Source organism: Leucoraja erinacea, chromosome 35, assembly GCF_028641065.1.
Source record: "Leucoraja erinacea ecotype New England chromosome 35, Leri_hhj_1, whole genome shotgun sequence".
Classification (NCBI taxonomy): Eukaryota; Metazoa; Chordata; class Chondrichthyes; order Rajiformes; family Rajidae; genus Leucoraja; species Leucoraja erinaceus.
In genome coordinates this window covers 1,695,557-1,712,164 of record NC_073411.1, presented here as the reverse complement: position 1 = coordinate 1,712,164, position 16,608 = coordinate 1,695,557, and the positions used below count along the sequence as shown (strand labels likewise).

The 16,608-nt window shown below is 45.7% G+C and overlaps 1 protein-coding gene across 1 annotated transcript in view; it reads right to left on the bottom strand.

The window, feature by feature from the left end:
• Nucleotides 1-5,329: 5,329 nt before the first annotated feature.
• snrnp200 (small nuclear ribonucleoprotein 200 (U5)) overlaps nt 5,330-16,608 on the bottom strand; it is a 106,125-nt gene continuing 94,846 nt past the window's right edge. The window contains exons 36-45 of the mRNA XM_055661986.1: nt 15,679-15,787; nt 12,654-12,843; nt 11,274-11,438; nt 10,565-10,686; nt 10,307-10,450; nt 10,022-10,198; nt 8,567-8,727; nt 7,046-7,127; nt 6,863-6,955; nt 5,330-5,891 (exon numbers count right to left, since the gene is read on the bottom strand). Of these exons, the coding sequence (XP_055517961.1) occupies nt 5,742-5,891; nt 6,863-6,955; nt 7,046-7,127; nt 8,567-8,727; nt 10,022-10,198; nt 10,307-10,450; nt 10,565-10,686; nt 11,274-11,438; nt 12,654-12,843; nt 15,679-15,787 (1,393 nt within the window). The 3' untranslated portion in view covers nt 5,330-5,741. The remainder of the gene's footprint in view (nt 5,892-6,862; nt 6,956-7,045; nt 7,128-8,566; nt 8,728-10,021; nt 10,199-10,306; nt 10,451-10,564; nt 10,687-11,273; nt 11,439-12,653; nt 12,844-15,678; nt 15,788-16,608) is intronic.

Genomic DNA, 16,608 nt, shown 5'->3' with positions numbered 1-16,608 from the left:
CGTTGCCTATTTCCTTTGCTCCATAGATGCTGCTTCACCTGCTGAGTTTCTCCAGCACTTTTGTCTACCTTCGATTTTATTCTATTCTTAAAACCATCTAATTCAGATAGTGAACCATTGAAAACGACATGGAAGAAGGCCCTTTGGCTCACGATGTATATAGAGTGATACAGTGTGGAAACGGGCCCTTCGGCCCATCCTATGATGTCCCACCACTGCCTCCACTCACGACACACGAGAGGCAATTTACAGCAGCAATTAACATAAACCTGTGTTTGTCAATAGGGTTGAGCCCATACGGTCACAGGGAGAATACTGAAACTCCATACAGCACCTGAAGTTAGGATTGAACCTGGGTCTCTTGTGCTGAGAGGCAGCAACTCTACCAGTTGCCCCACTGTGCCACCCCGAAGTAGTTGCAGAACCAGAGTCACAGACTCAACCGTGCAGCATAGGCTGGTCAATGTTTAGTTCCAATGTCTGGTTTTCAACAAGATGCCTACTGAGTTACAAATAGACAACAAACTTCTTTGTTCATGTATCCCGAACCACTCCCTCTCTAAGTACTTACCCTTGCAACTGCAGGAGATGCAACCCATGTCCCCAGATCACCCACCTCACTGCCTTCAAGACCCCCAACAGTCCTTTCACGTGTGGTAGATTTACGTGAACCTCCTCCAACCTGCTGTTCCTGATGTGGGCTCCAGTATATAAACAAGATGAAGCACAGACCTGGCAACCATTTGCACTCGGTCCACCAAGGCAGGATCCTCTTTATATTAATTCCCCTTCCCATACTTGCATTTCTGTACTGGGCCTCCTCCTTCACCAGAGTGAGGCCACATGCAAACTGGAGGAACAGCACCTCATATTCCACTTGGGTAGCTTACAATGCCAAATTCTAGAAACTGTCTACAAAACATCCCCTCCCCTGCAGCCTGGCTGTGCTTGCCACAATCTCTCCTCCCCCCCCCCCCCCCCTATTCCTAAACAATTTGTACTGTCAATACTAGGTACACAATTTGGAACTAATCCTTTTGCCTCATATCTTGTGTGTCCAGCTCTGGCCTGTCCAACCATCTGCCTATCACATCCCCATCCATATAAACATATAACAATTACAGCACGGAAACAGGCCATCTCGGCCCTTCTAGTCCGTGCCGAACACGTATTCTCCCCTAGTCCCATCTACCTGCACTCAGACCATAACCCTCCATACCTTTCCCGTCCATATAACTATCCAATTTATTTTAAAATGATAAAATCGAACCTGCCTCCACCACCTTCACTGGAAGCTCATTCCACACAGCTACCACTCTCTGAGTAAAGAAGTTCCCCCTCATGTTACCCCTAAACTTCTGTCCCTTAATTAACACCCCTGCATGTGTTCACATATAACCTGCCACGTTTTGTCTTGCCCCTCCACTCTCCAGCTTTCTATCTTCCCACCACTGCAATCAATCTGATAAGGGCCCCAACCTATCCATGTTCCCCAGGGATGCTGCCTGACCCAGAGTAACTCCTGCATTTTGTCTTTTCTAACAAATAATACTTCCCTCACCCAAGCATACATTCAGAAGATAAACACAAAAAGCTGGAGTAACAAAGGGTCAGGCAGCATCTCTGGAGAGAAGGAATGCCTGACGTTTCGAGTCGAGACCCTTGTTCAGACTGGTTAGAGATAAGGGAAACGAGAAATATAGACGGTGGTGTGGAGAGATGAAGAACAATGAATGAAAGATCTGCAAAAACGTAATGATCAAGGAAACAGGTCATTGTTAGTTTGTAGGGTGAAAATGAGAAGCTAGTGTAATGGTTGGGGGAGGGATAGAGAGAGGGAATGCCGGGGCTACCTGAAGTTAGAGAAATCAATATTCATACCACTGGGCTGTAAGCTGCCCAAGCGAAATATGAGATGCTGTTCCTCCATTTTGCGTTTGGCCTCACTCTGACAATGGAGGAGACCTACCGAGGACAGAAAGCTCTGTGTAGGAATGGGAAGGAGAATTAAAGTGCCCAGCTTTAATTCTGAAGGTTGTTTTAGAATTCAGGGCTCGAAATTAGCGGTTGCCGAGTCATTTTGCCCGGCTTGACACTGCACATACTGGTTTATACCGAAGATAGACTCAAAAACTGGAGTAACTCAGCGGGTCAGGCAGAATCTCTGAAGAAAAGGAAGCGGAGGCAACGTTTCGTGTCAGCGGCGGCAACAGCTGTAGTGCGGGGCAAACATACTAGCGGCCGCTGCTAGCCACTCTGCCAATGGCGATAACCAGGACAAGGGGTCACAGCTTAAGGATAAGGAGGAAATCCCTTTAAAACCGAGATGAGAAGAACTTTTTTCACACAGAGAGTGATGAATCTCTGGAACTCTCTGCCACAGAGGGTAGTCGAGGCCAGTTCATTGGCTATATTTAAGAGGGAGTTAGATGTGGCCCTTGTGGCTAAGGGGATCAGAGGGTATGGAGAGAAGGCAGGTACGGGATACTGAGTTGGATGATCAGCCACGATCATATTGAATGGTGGTGCAGGCTCGAAGGGCCGAATGGCCTACTCCTGCACCTAATTTCTATGTTTCTATAACCGCTTTCATAGAAACATAGAAATAAATGTGAGGTTATCCATTTTGGTGGCAAAAACAGGAAAGCAGACTATTATCTAAATGGTGGTCGATTGGGAAAGGGGGAGATGCAGCGAGACCTGGGTGTCATGGTACACCAGTCATTGAAGGTAGGCATGCAGGTGCAGCAGGCAGTAAAGAAAGCGAATGGTATGTTAGCTTTCATTGCAAAAGGATTTGAGTATAGGAGCAGGGAGGTTCTACTGCAGTTGTACAGGGTCTTGGTGAGACCACACCTGGAGTATTACGTACAGTTTTGGTCTCCAAATCTGAGGAAGGACATTATTGCCAGAGGGAGTACAGAGAAGGTTCACCAGACTGATTCCTGGGATGTCAGGACTGTCTTATGAAGAAAGACTGGATAGACTTGGTTTATACTCTCTAGAATTTAGAAGATTGAGAGGGGATCTTATAGAAACTTACAAAATTCTTAAGGGGTTTCAAAACAAATACCTTTCAAAACAAACCCTCCCGCACGCCGAGGAGGGAGGAGAGGGGAGGCCCCCTACCGCCGTCTGAAGCACCTGCACCGCTCGGCCCCGCACCTTCCGGTTGGCTGGCGGAGGAGGCGGTGGCGAGGAGATCCCAACTGCCTCCCCCTTTGGCGGCGGTGGACATGGACGGCAAAGCAGCCGGTAGTCGAGGAGCGTTGGCCTGCCTTCATCCCCACTTCCCCCACCCCCTTTCTTGTACGCCCCCCTCCACCCCACTTGTCCTGAGACCCCTCCTCTCCATCCCACACTGATCCCCATTCCCACCTCTATTCAGTGCTCACTGACATCCCCTGTGCTCCCCTCCCCATTTAAACCCCCGCCCCCCGTCTATTCATCCTGCACTGATCACCCTGTCCACCTCACATTGATTCTCCAGCCACTCCCCCATCCATCCTACACTGGTCCCCTAATTCATCCTGTACTGACCCCCCTTCCCAGCCAGCCTGCACTGCAACCCCCATTCATCCCGCACTGCTCCCCCCATCCATCCTGTATGGATCCTCCCATTCATCCCGTACTGACACCCCCCCATCCATTTATCCTGCACGGACCCCCCCATCCATCCTGTAGTGATCTTCCCATTAATCTTTTACTGAACCACCCATTCATCCTGAACTGATCCCCTCATTCATCCTGTACTGATCCACCATTCATCCTGTAGCGACCCCCCCCCCCCCCCATTCATTCTGCACAGACCCTCCGATCCACACTGTACTTACCCCCCCCCCCCCCATTCATCCTGTACTGACCCACCCATTCATCCTGCGCTGATCCCCCCCCCCCCCCCCCATCCATCCTATACTGATCCCTCTCCTCACACTTTTACCTACTCCAACCAACCCTCACTAATTCCCCAGCCTCAATCCATCCATTCCGCACCGATTGCCTTCTCAACCCCCCCCCCTCCCCCACCATCTATCCATCCTGCACCGATTCACACACACACCCCCGACCCTATTGTGCTGGAAATGTCTTCAGAGCGAACATTGACTATGTTTGATAACGGAATGCAATCGAATGTGTTTCAATTCCCAATTAATTGTTTTAATCCATAAAGATGGATTAATTAAATTGTGAACACGTGAAACATTAAAACCGCAGTGTGCGATTGTCACTGCTACCTTTGACACGGTATTACAGAATTCATTTTAACAGCAAATCAATGCTGTTAATATGGAGTATCAGTACTGTAGTTATTTAATGAGCAGCATTCACAACTATACATTGGATTTATCCAGGTTTTACTTCTAGTCGATCATATACATCACAAATTTGGTCAGGGGATATTTCAGTTGAAATTTTAACGTTAATTCTGTAGTGGGAATGATGGAAACAGCGTTTATCAATGATTTTTTTTTAATCTGGTGCGTACCAACTGGGTATCTTCATTGGTGTTCACAACACATACATCTAATCTGAATGTTCGGTAATGGGTGTTTTGACGCCATTAAACATATTACCAAAAGAACATTTGCTGCAGTTATGTCCTTTGGCCATCTCTTGTCAGTTAGTGTAATGTTTAACCTGTCAGATGGGTATAGTCAGATTTAACAGCTATTATCATAAAATGCCTTTAGAAAATTCCTTGCAACCTGTATATTTTGTTGTGGATAAATTATGTGGAAGCGAGAGTGTTTCTGTACCAATAGCAATAACCACCCATGCTATGGCCATGTCATGGTAATTTTCAGTCCTTCACAGAAAACATGCTTGCATCAATATGTAGTGTGCATGGTTAAGCATATATGTTACCATGGTCCAGGATTTATTGACACAGGTTGATCATACGCTGAATAATCCAACCACATTTTTGTTTGGAAGTGGAAAGAAATAATAAAAATTGCATTAATTGCAATGTGTAAAAAGAGTTGAGATACTGTATTATAATTTTGCTGCATGTTATTGTGGTATATATCATGTCTTGATTGGTGAATATGTTTAGTTTGTGACTTTATTTGAAGCAGAAATAATATGTGAATGAGCATAATTCCGACTGGTAACTACGCACTTCGTCCGAGCACACGTCATGCAAGCCGTCTTAAATGACCACCCAAACTGTCATTTGGCAACCTAAAAAACAGCCTAGGTTGCCTGGCTGGCAACAGGGGAAAAAAGTGAGAGCCCTGTAGATGCATAAGAAATAGGACCAATGAAACATTTTCTAGCTATCACTTTGAGTGCAGACTTGTGAAGAACAAAATTGTTGAAAAATGTAATACAAAGATATTTCACATTTTATTTGGAGTAACGGGTCACATGTAAGAAAAGGTCCGACGTAGCTTAATCTTAGACACAATCAGCTTAAATGTACACATAGTAAAGGAATTCTTGTCAAAATTACTTGGATAACTTTAAACTCTGGATATATTTTGAATAAACGGTAGAAGCCTGTGATAAAGAACTAAATACTGCTGAAAGCAGCCAACACACACGCTGCTGCTCAAACCTTCTGCCACACTTGAACATACAACAGTTACTGCAAAATATAATCCACAACAAAAGCATATCAATTTCTTTTTTTTTTAAATCGGGTGTTAAAGGCGAAGTAGGTCACTGTCTAATTACAGATGGATGTGTGGGAAGTTCCAAACAGAGCAACAGCCAGCAGGGAACTTGGATTGAACTGTTCAGTCAGAGTCACTCTCGCCTTCACTGTCTGCCTCTTTGACATCAATGCTGAACTTGTACTCCTGGTCACATCCCATGTACGCATCACTCATGAAATACAGGGTGTAGTGTTGCGCACTAGGGGCTGGTGCAAGAAAGTCTAGTTTCACCTGAAAAATAATCAGTAGAATTCATTACGTGAAGGCAGAATTATGCAAGAGCTAATTATGTTCATCTATGTTTGTTTTAAGTCATTTTTGCATTTTATGTGCACACCTTTTTTTCTGGGCTGTCAGTTGCTAGCATGTGTTGGCATGACAACAGTAAAGAATTATGTAGCTTTGTCCCTTTGGTGGTTTGGTGGTTGTTCACCACCAGCTACAATGTCACAGAGTAAATGAAGAGATTCCTGTCGGAGCCAACCCTGTGGTCTACAAATGTCCACGTGCAAATGTACATATTGAATCTCTTCAAAATGGTAGGATTACAGGACCAGTTTGTTGAAAGTAGTGTCACAGAGTGGTCAAAATGGCTTTTGGCACATTGGCCTTCACCATCCGAGTAATTAGTATAGAAGTTGGAAGGTGATGTTGCAGGTGTATAAGACTATGGTGAGGCCACATTCAGTGTATTGTGTTCAGTTTTAGGCACCGTGTTATAGGAAAAAGGGTGTCAAACTGGAAAGGGTGCAGAGTACGAGGATGTTGTCAGGACTCTGTCCGGGCAGCTGAGTTATAGGGAGAGGTTAAGCAGGCTAGGACTATATTCCTTGGAGCGCAGGGGTGATCTTATAGAGGTGTACAAAATCATGAGAATAGATCGGGTAGACTCACAGAGTCTCTTGCCCGGAATAGCGGAATCGAGACTATAGGTCATAGGTGTGAGTAGTAGGTAGGCAGGTAGTATCGTAATGTTTAAGAAACATTTAGACAGGTACGTGGATGGGACAGGTTTAGAGGGATATGGACCAAACGCAGGCAGGTGGGACTAGTGTAAACGGGACATGTAGGCTGGTGTGGGCAAGTTGGGCTAAAAGACCTGTTTCCACGTTGCAAGGCGAAGGCATTCACGGTCACTTATGCATCATTGTCAATATTTATGAAGAACCATCTCCCTCCCCTGAGCAAAGCGATGCACAAACCTTTGCCTTCTGCTGCAGGGTCAGCCTCTTGATGGAAATCAAGCTGTTTGACTTGGGGTCGCCAACCACCACCCACCATCCTTCCTCCCGTTTCTGAAGGAGAGTGAACAAAGCTCATTAATTACAGTAGAATGAAAAACACTGGCAAATGGCGGAAGTGTTCTGACTGGTTGATGTACTCACTTGTGGAAACAGGGGTGCAATGACAGGCCCAGTCACCTCCTCCTCACGCTCCAGTTGTACCATTACCACGACCGAGGAGCCGCTGCACAAAAATACATATTATGTCCACATGAGTGACTGACAGCTATCGCCTTTAAAAATATACACACAGTTCCCTCCATAATGTTTGGGACAAAGACCCGTCATTTATTTATTTGCCTCTGTACTCTACACTTTGAGATTTGTAATAGAAAGAATCACATGTGGTTAAAGTGCACATTGTCAGATTTTATTAAAGGCCATGTTTATACATTTTGGTTTCACCATGTAGAAATTGCAGTAGTTTATACAGCATTTCAGGGCACCATAATGTTTGGGACACACGGCTTCACAGGCTTTTGTAATTGCTCAGGTGTGTTTAATTGCCTCCTTAATGCAGGCATAAGAGAGCTCTCAGCACCTAGTATTTCCTCCATCACCTTTGGACACTTTTATTGTTTATCAACATGAGGACCAAAGTTGAGCCAATGAAAGTCAAAGGAGCCATTATGAGACTGAGAAACAACAATAAGACTGTTGGAGACATCAGCCAGAGGGAAACCGATGCTTTGTCTTCTATTTCCTTCTACGTTGAGTCAGTTTTCATTTGCATTGTATGAGCTACAGTTATGGTCAGTGGCATATTGGTAATGCAAGCTGATGTCGTAATGCCTGCACTAGGTTACATTTCTGTTCCTGATGTACTTCTAGATGCTTATAAGATTCTGAGAAACAGATAGGGCAGATTGTCAGCCCTTTCTCCTGAGTAGCGAAAATCTAAAACAGAAGTTTAGAAGGATGAGAGGCTATCTCATTGAAACATATAAGATTGTTAAGGGCTTGGACACGCTAGAGGCAGGAAACATGTTCCCGATGTTGGGGAAGTCCAGAACCAGGGGCCACAGTTTAAGAATAAGGAGTAAGCCATTTAGAAGGGAGATGAGGAAACACTTTATCTCACAGAGAGTGGTGAGTCTGTGGAATTCTCTGCCTCAAGAGAGCGGTGGAGGCAGGTTCTCTGGATGCTTTCAAGAGAGAGCTAGATAGAGTCAGGGGATATGGGGAGAAGGCAGGAACGGGGTACTGATTGGGGATGATCAGCCATGATCACATTGAATGGCGGTGCTGACTAGAAGGGCCAAATGGCCTACTCCTGCACCTATTGTCTAGACGGGCTTGAGTGAGAGAGGAGAAACGTAAAGAACATGTGAATGGGAAGGTTTTTCACACATTGGGTGGTGGTTATGTGGACCAAGCTTCCAGAGGATATGCCAGCATCAGTAATGATTTTTAAAAAGCATTTGGGCTGGAACCTGGGATGCAGACAAATGGGATCAGTATTGCTGGGCACCAGTCGGCATGCACAAACACGTGGGGCTGAAGAGAATCACATTAGACGGCACTTGCCAACTATTAACCCACTTTCACTCACTAAACCTGTCAATATTTATTTTCTGTTCCCTTGGCCAATCAATACTTTGTCTTTTAGTAAATGACTCTCACCTTTTGATGTTTTCTTTCTCAATCACCTCATAGGAGAGCTCAATGTTGGGGTAGCGGTTACAGAATCGGGCAACATCCATCATCTGTGCGTCGTTGAGCTGAAGGAGTACGTTGCGTTCATCATCCTCCATTTCCATGATATCGAAGATACTGTCAGTTCCCTACAAGAAAACCACTGCATTATTACCAACAAATACAGACCTTTCACAGCCAACTCATTCAGTCAGTTCCCAAACTAGGGCAAACAGAAGGCAAATGTTCATATTCACACGATTAGAACATAGAAGAGTACAGCACAATGCTGCACAATGTGCTGAACATGAGGCCAAGACCAACTCTTTTCTGCCTGCTAACAATCTATATTCCTCCATTGCCTGTATATCCATATGCTATCTAAAAGCCTTTTAAATGTCACCATTGTGTCTACCCTATTTATGCCTCATAATATTCTATACAATTTAATTTTATATTCAATACATAATCAATATATAATATAATTTTATATTCAATTCATTGAATTGAATGAATCATTGAATCAATAGACAATAGGTGCAGGAGTAGGCCATTCGGCCCTTCGAGGCAGCACCGCCATTCAATGTGATCATGGCTAATCATCCCCAATCAGTACCCCGTTCCTGCCTTCTCCACATATCCCTGACTCTATCAGCCTGCACTCTATTAGACTGCAATATACTCGCACCAGGTCTCCCCTCAGCCTCTGATGCTGCAGAGAAAACAAAGCACGTTTGTCCAACTCGCTAGTCCAGGCAGCATTCTGGTAATCTGCCCCCTCTCCAAGGCCACCACATCCTTCCTGTAATGAGGCAATCAGAGCTGCACACAAATCCAGATGTGGTCTAACTAAAATCCTATAAAGCAGCAACATGATTTCCTGATTCTTATACTCGTGCTCAGACTGATGAACGTAAGCACATCGTCCGCCTTCTTTATGTTGCCACTTTCAGGGAGCTATGAACCTGGGCCCAAGACTACTCCGTACATCAATGCCGTTGAGGGTCTTGTCATTAAGTGTATACTTTCCCCTTACATTTAACCTCCCAAAGTGTAATATTTGTCCAACGTTTGGAATTAAACTCTATCTACCCATTTTTGTAGCTGATCTATATTGTGCTGTATACTTTGGCAGCCTTCCTCACTGCTTGCAAATCCAGCCATCTTGATTTTATGCAATATTCATTATATTTCTAGGAATTACCCATTCTGCTCAATTCAAAACACTCTCTCCCCTGTTCTGGTGCCAATATAAGATGTCAACTAATTATTGATTTGACAGTACATAATGTAAAGGAAAGGATTTATTGCTGCAGACTTGAGTGTTTAGTTGTAGTCGCTGTATCATTGTAAGTGTCCAGTGGGCACATGCCATTTCCCCCACCCCCCCATACTGCCAATACTAATTACGTTTGACCATTTGGTAGCTAGCCAGGTTCTTACCCTGTCTGTACAGCGCTTGACATGTTCAGATGTGAAGTGTGGAAGCTGCTTCAGGTACGAGTCCTTGGACCACATGGCCTGTGTGACCATCTGGGCCAGTTCCATTGCAGCCAGCGCTGGGCTGAGCCAACCATTGCTGGACAGCACATCCACACAAGCTTGGATTAAACGGATCGCCTGGGGAAAGAAGCAGCACAGTGCAGGTCAGCACATTCGAGAACGATCCGAGTCTAGCCAACCACGTGCTATACAGTTGACAACACTGGGTTGAAGTCAGCCACTCACTTTGCTGAGGATCTCCTCCGTGTCAGACTGCAGTTCAGCACTCAGCTGCATGCGGGAGAGGTGAGCCTGCAGGAGGAGGTTCGTCTTCACGTGGGGGTCGTTGAATTTTGGGTTGTTCAGTTTGTGAGGAACCTTCTGGTACAGCTGTTAATTACAAGGAATAAAGACGTTTTTTTGAGGAACACAAGACAGTGATTGACAGCGTAACCCCGCTCTGTCCCCACCAACAGCCTCGAGCCATTCCTAATTAACACTGACCTGTCGCAGCAGATTATCCTCATGGTGCCTGATGGGAATATTTTCATACTCTGCCGCATTGGAGATGATTTCAATCAGGCCTCGGATCTTGGTCTTGGCATTCAGAGACATACTGAACAATTCTATAAATCAAAACACGCACACAAAAACAAAATCAGTTTCCAGTACCATTTCTGCAGCACGACTAACATCACCTGGCAGCTGGGACTGGCTTTAGATGCAGCATCTTGATCGGCATGGACGAGGTGGGCCAAAAGGCCTGTTTCCATGCTGTATATCGCAGTGGAAATAGGCCACAGCCCTTCAATGGCACAGAGATGTATTAGCGAATGAATCTGTAGCATTGGTGTTTGGAATGTACTTGCACAAGTTTGTTGTGGGAATGAAACTCACAATGAACCTCATATTTCACTTGGGTAGCTTACATCCCAGTGGTATGAACATTGACTTCTCGAACTTCAAATAGCCCTTGCTTCCCCTCTCTCTCCAATCCCTCTCCCTACCCAGTTCTCCCACCAGTCTCCGACTACATTCTATCTCTGTCCCGCCCACTCCCCTGACCAGTCTGAAGAAGGGTCTCGACCCAAAACATCTCCAGAGATGCTGCCTGTCCCGCTGACTTACTCCAGCATTTTGTGTTTACCTTCAATTTAAACCAGCATCTGCAGTTCCTTCCTACACAATGAACCGGTCATTTTCTGGAGCTTACCAATGGTGGTGTAATTGATGTAATAATACGCTGCGATCATTCCCAAGTTCAGCGGCGCCACATCCATCTCATCCTCGATGCTGATGCACTTGGACTGCTCCAGGTCATTCAGGGTATTTTCCACCAGCTGTGAGAGGTGATCTGAGAGATGTCTGTGTGATACTCCTGCAATGCAAACACAGCACACAGTAGAGTTGGCAGAAGGGCTGAGTGGGGACTATTACATTCACACATACTTACTCACAGCACCAGAAAATCAATTCTTAAACAGAAATTAGATGAAGTCGTATCAGGTGAATTGACACTACAGGTTACAATGGAGTTACAGGCAGCTGGAGAACTCTCACTGCCCAAGTGCCTCGAACAAGTGCTCGCTGATACATGGCTCACCGGCAACAGAATCTGGGTCATTTTTATATTTAAGATACTCGATGGTTGATCTGTGATCAATTGAAGTTTCCAATTGGTATTTCAAAATATTTTTCAATTTGTATTTCAAGTCAAGAGAGTTTATTGTCATGTGTCCCATTGATGAGTTGATGTTTACATTCCACTGCATAATCCAAGGCTAATCGAATAGTAGAGATCAGGTAAAGAAAGAAGAAATAACTCACATTTTTATTAACCCGTTTCCTACTTTAGGTTTAGAGATACAGCGCGGAAACATGCCCTTCAGACCACCGGGTTTGGCCCGACCAGCGATTCCCGCACACTAACACTATCCTACACCCATTAGGGACAGTTTTTACATTTACCAAGCCAATTAACCTAGAAACCTGTACGTCTTTGGAGAGTGGGAGGAAACCAAAGGTCTTGGAGAAAACCCACGCAGGTCACATATGTGGAGAACATACAATCTCCGTACAGACAGCACCCGTAGTCGGGATCGTACCAATGTCTCCGGCGCTGCATTCTCTGTAAGGCAGCAACTCTACCGCTGCGCCACTGTGACCAGCCTTAATATTCTCAGATATTCTACATGACAAAGTACTTGATGTGTAGTCACTGCAACATTACAGTAAATGTAGCAGCTAAATTGCTCACGTTAAGCTTTCACAAACAGCAGGGAGTCAAATGTATTGTTTGAGGAAAAGGTTGTCACGACAGAAGAATGGATGGAGGGAAATGAAAGGAGAGAACACCATTATTAACCAAGCACTGAGTATTTCACATCAGCCAATGAGTTCGGAAAGAACTGCATTTTAATATATCTCATCTGAAAGACAGCAGCTCCGACAACGCAGCAATCCCTCAGTACTACACTGGAATGTCAGCTTGGATTGTGCAGTGGAATTTAAACGTCAACTCATCTGACCAAAAGGTGCAAGTGCCAGTCAGAAAATTCAGCTGAATAAATCATCCAAATGGTCATATACACACCCTGTAAATTGTAGTAATTTGGATTCTGGGTCATCCTTCGGTAGAGGAAGGTCCAAGTCAGGTAGTCCACAGCATCCTGCTTGTTCTCTATGGTTTTGGTGACAATCTCCGCATTGAAATGGTCATGTAGGCAGTGGTCAAGATGGGATTCAACAGGCAGTGGCTCATACAGGAACTTCTTGAAGAAATCCTGGAACAAAGGATGAATCAAGGTGTCAGTAACTGTACACACAATGTTACAAGATACAATTTATTTGTCATTTGGACCCCTTGAGGTCCAAACGAAATGACGTTTCTGCAGCCATACATTACAAACAAATAGACCCAAGACACAACACAATTTACATAAACATCCATTCATTGCTGTGATGGAAGGCCAAAAAAACGTTTCTCTCCACTGCACCCCCCCCCCCCCCCCGATGCCAGAGTCAAAGTCAAAGCCCCCGGCTGGTGATGGCGATTGTCCCGCGGCCATTAAAGCCACGCCGGGTGATGCAAGGTCGCACACCGGGTCTTGGTGTTAGAGCCCACGGCGTGCGCTCGCAGAGTCCCGCGGCCATTCCAAGCCGCGCGGGGCGGTGATGTAAGGCCCCGCTCCAGGAGCTCTTCGACCCCGCAACTCGGGCGGGAGAAGTCGCCGTTGCGGGAGCCCTGAAAAGCGGTCTCCCTCCAGGGACCCGCGGGCTCCCGGTGCCGCCGTCCGCCAGACCCGCAGTTGCAGCTTCCGAATCTCCGGAGGTCGGGCCGCAGCAGCGCTCCTCGGGCGGGATTCCGGGTCAGCATTGCCTTCGAGCCAGCACTGCCATTCAATGTGATCATGCCTGATCATCCCCAATCAGTACCCCGTTCCTGCCTTCTCCCCATATCCCTTGATTCCACTAGCCCTAAGAGCTCTATCTAAATCTCTCTTGAATGCATCCAGTGAATTGGCCTCCACTGCCTTCTGAGGCAGAGAATTCCACAAATTCACAACACTCTGAATTCCTCATCTCAGTTGTAAATGGCCTACCCCTTATTCTCAAACTGTGGCCCCTGGTTCTAGATACCCCAACATCAGGAACATCTTTCCTGCATCTAGCATGTCCAATCTATTCTATGTTTCTATAAGATCCCCTCTCATCCTTCTAAATTCCAGTGAATGTAAGCCCAGTCGTTCCATTCTTTCATCATATGACTGTCCCGACATCCTGGGAATTATCCCTGTGAACCTCAATACCAATAATGTCCTTCCTCAAATTAGGAAACCAAAACTGCGTACAAAACTCCAGGTGTGTTCTCACCAGGGCCCTGTACAACCAGTAGGACCTCTTTGCTCCTATACTCAATCCTCTCATTATGAAGGCTTTCTTCACTGCCTGCTGTACTTGCATGCTCACTTTCAGTGACTGATGTGCAAGGACACCCAGGTCTCATTGCACAATCTCCCTTTTTCTAATCTGACACCATTCAGATAATAATCTGCCTTCTTGTTCTTGCCACCAAAGTGGATAACCTCATTTATCCACATTATACTGCATCTGCCATGCATCTGCCCATTCACCCAAACGATCCACATTATACTGCATCTGCCCACTCACCCAAACCCTGCATCCTCATAGCATCCTCTTCACAGTTCACACTGCCACCCAGCTTTGTGTCATTTGCAAATTTGCTATTGTTACTTTTAATTCCTTCATCAAAATCATTAATATAAATTATAAATAGCTGCGGTCCCAGCACCGAGCCTTACAGTACCTCACTAGTCACTACTTGCCATTCTGAAAGGGACCTGTTTATTCATACTCTTTGTTTCCTGTCTGCCAACCAATTTTCTATCCATAAAAACACGCTACCCCAAATACCATGTTCCCTAATTCTGCCCACTAATATCTTGTGTGGATCTTTATCAAAGGCTTTCTAAAAGTCCAGATACACTACAAAATGATCATCAATGCGTCCACGATTTCTGGAGCCACCTCCTTGAGGACCCTGGGATGCAGACTAGGGATTTATCAGCCTTCAGTCCCATCAGTGTACCCAACACAATTTCCTGACTAATGTGAATTTCCTTCCTTCAATTTCTTACCTTGCCGGAGACGCGATTACTTTCCGGATCGTGTCTCCGGTCGGTCTGCGGCCTACCATCGATGGAGCTGGAGGCCTCCTCGGACTGACCTTGAGCGCCCCTGTGGGGCGTGGACTTAACATCGGAGTCAATCCTTTGCCTGCGGACTTTACCATCGAGCTCGCGGTCTCGGGAGAGGCTAGTCGGGAGCAGAGGCGCAACCATATCGCCGGCGCGGTGGAGCTGACACCTCCCCGATGCAGGAACTGATCGCCCCGACGCGGGGGGCCCGCCGTCAGCTACGGGAGTCAAGATCGTCCCTTCATCGGTGGGCTCAAGGCCCCCGACCGTGGGAGAGCAAACAAGGGAAGAGATTGAACTTCTTTTCTCGCCTTCCATCACAGCGAGGAATGTGAAGAAGTCTATGATGGATGTTTATGTTAAAATGTGTCTTGTGTGTTCTGTTGCTTTTTGTTGTATGAGTGACTCGGCAAATGAAATTCCTCGTATGTTACAAAACAGACTTGGCTAATAAAGTATTATTGTGAATGTGATAATAGGTTCACCTGTTTCTGTCTTCAAGGGACCCACATTTGTCTCAACTAATCTTTTCCTTTTCACCTACCTAAAGAAGCTTTTATTACCCTACTTTGATCCTTACCTTCGTACTTCATCTTGTCTCCCCTTATTGCCTTTTTAGTTACCTTCTGTTGTTCTTTAAATGTTTCCAAATCCTCTGGCTTCCCGCTCATCTTTGCTATGTTATACGTCTTCCCTTTCAGTTTTATACTGTCCTTGACTTCCCTGGTCAGCCACGATTGCCTCTTACTCCCCTTAGAATCTTTCCTCCTCTTTGGAATGAAATGATCCTGCATCTTCTGGATTATTCCCAGAAATTCCTGCCATTGCAGTTCCACTCTCATCCCTGTACTCAGAACCACAACAAAGGTACACGATATTACAGCAGCCCATCATGCTCACCTTTTTAGACCCTTGACACATAATGACACAACGTCCTTCATCATCTTGTAATGGTCGGTTAGCCCGCCCCACCATCTGCAGAACATCATAAATGGGGTAATCCACATACCTAAAATAATAAAAGTTCGTCAATTGGGAACACAGTTAAATACACAGTACTGCAAACAAATAGCTGACGAACATGGAACTGATTTACACTTCAAGTGAAGATAGACACGAAGAGCTGGGGTAACTCAGCGGGATAGGCAGCACCTCTGGAGAGAAGGAATGGGTGACGTTTCGGGCCAAGACCTTTCTTTATGGCCCTCTTAAAGAATTCCAGTTATCGTCTATATTATGTCCCCAGACGACTGCAGGTCTGCTGTGTAAAGCAGTTTGCTTTTCCTCAAGCATATTACTGATTCCTCATCACAAACTTGACTGCACAACTTCCCCCACCATCCTTCCACCAGACCCTGCCTCACAATAGTCCTTATACACTTCAAGTGAACTGAGTTGTGCGTGTGTTTTTTTTTGGTCCTGCACTGCAAGGGGAGGTGGGAGAAGCAGATATGATAGCAACGTTTAAGGGGCATTTAAATATTCACCGGAATGTGTGTTCAAAGATCCATCAACATGATTATAGAGATGTGGGCTATGTGCATGCGGATGGGTTTAGTTAGATTGGCATCAGCCGGTACAGACCCGGTGGGCCGAAGGGCCTGTTCCTGTGCTGTACTGCCCTGTGCTCTACATTCAAACACAACAAATAATGTTGAACAATGGGGTGGTGCAGTGCTAGCGTTGCTGCCTCACAGCGCCAGAGACCCAGGTTCCATCCTGACTACGGGTGGTCTGTACAGAGTTTGTACCTTCTCCCTCAGGGCAGTGTGGGTTTTCTCTGGGAGCTCCTGTTTCCTCCCACAATCCACATACAGCTTTGTAGGCTAA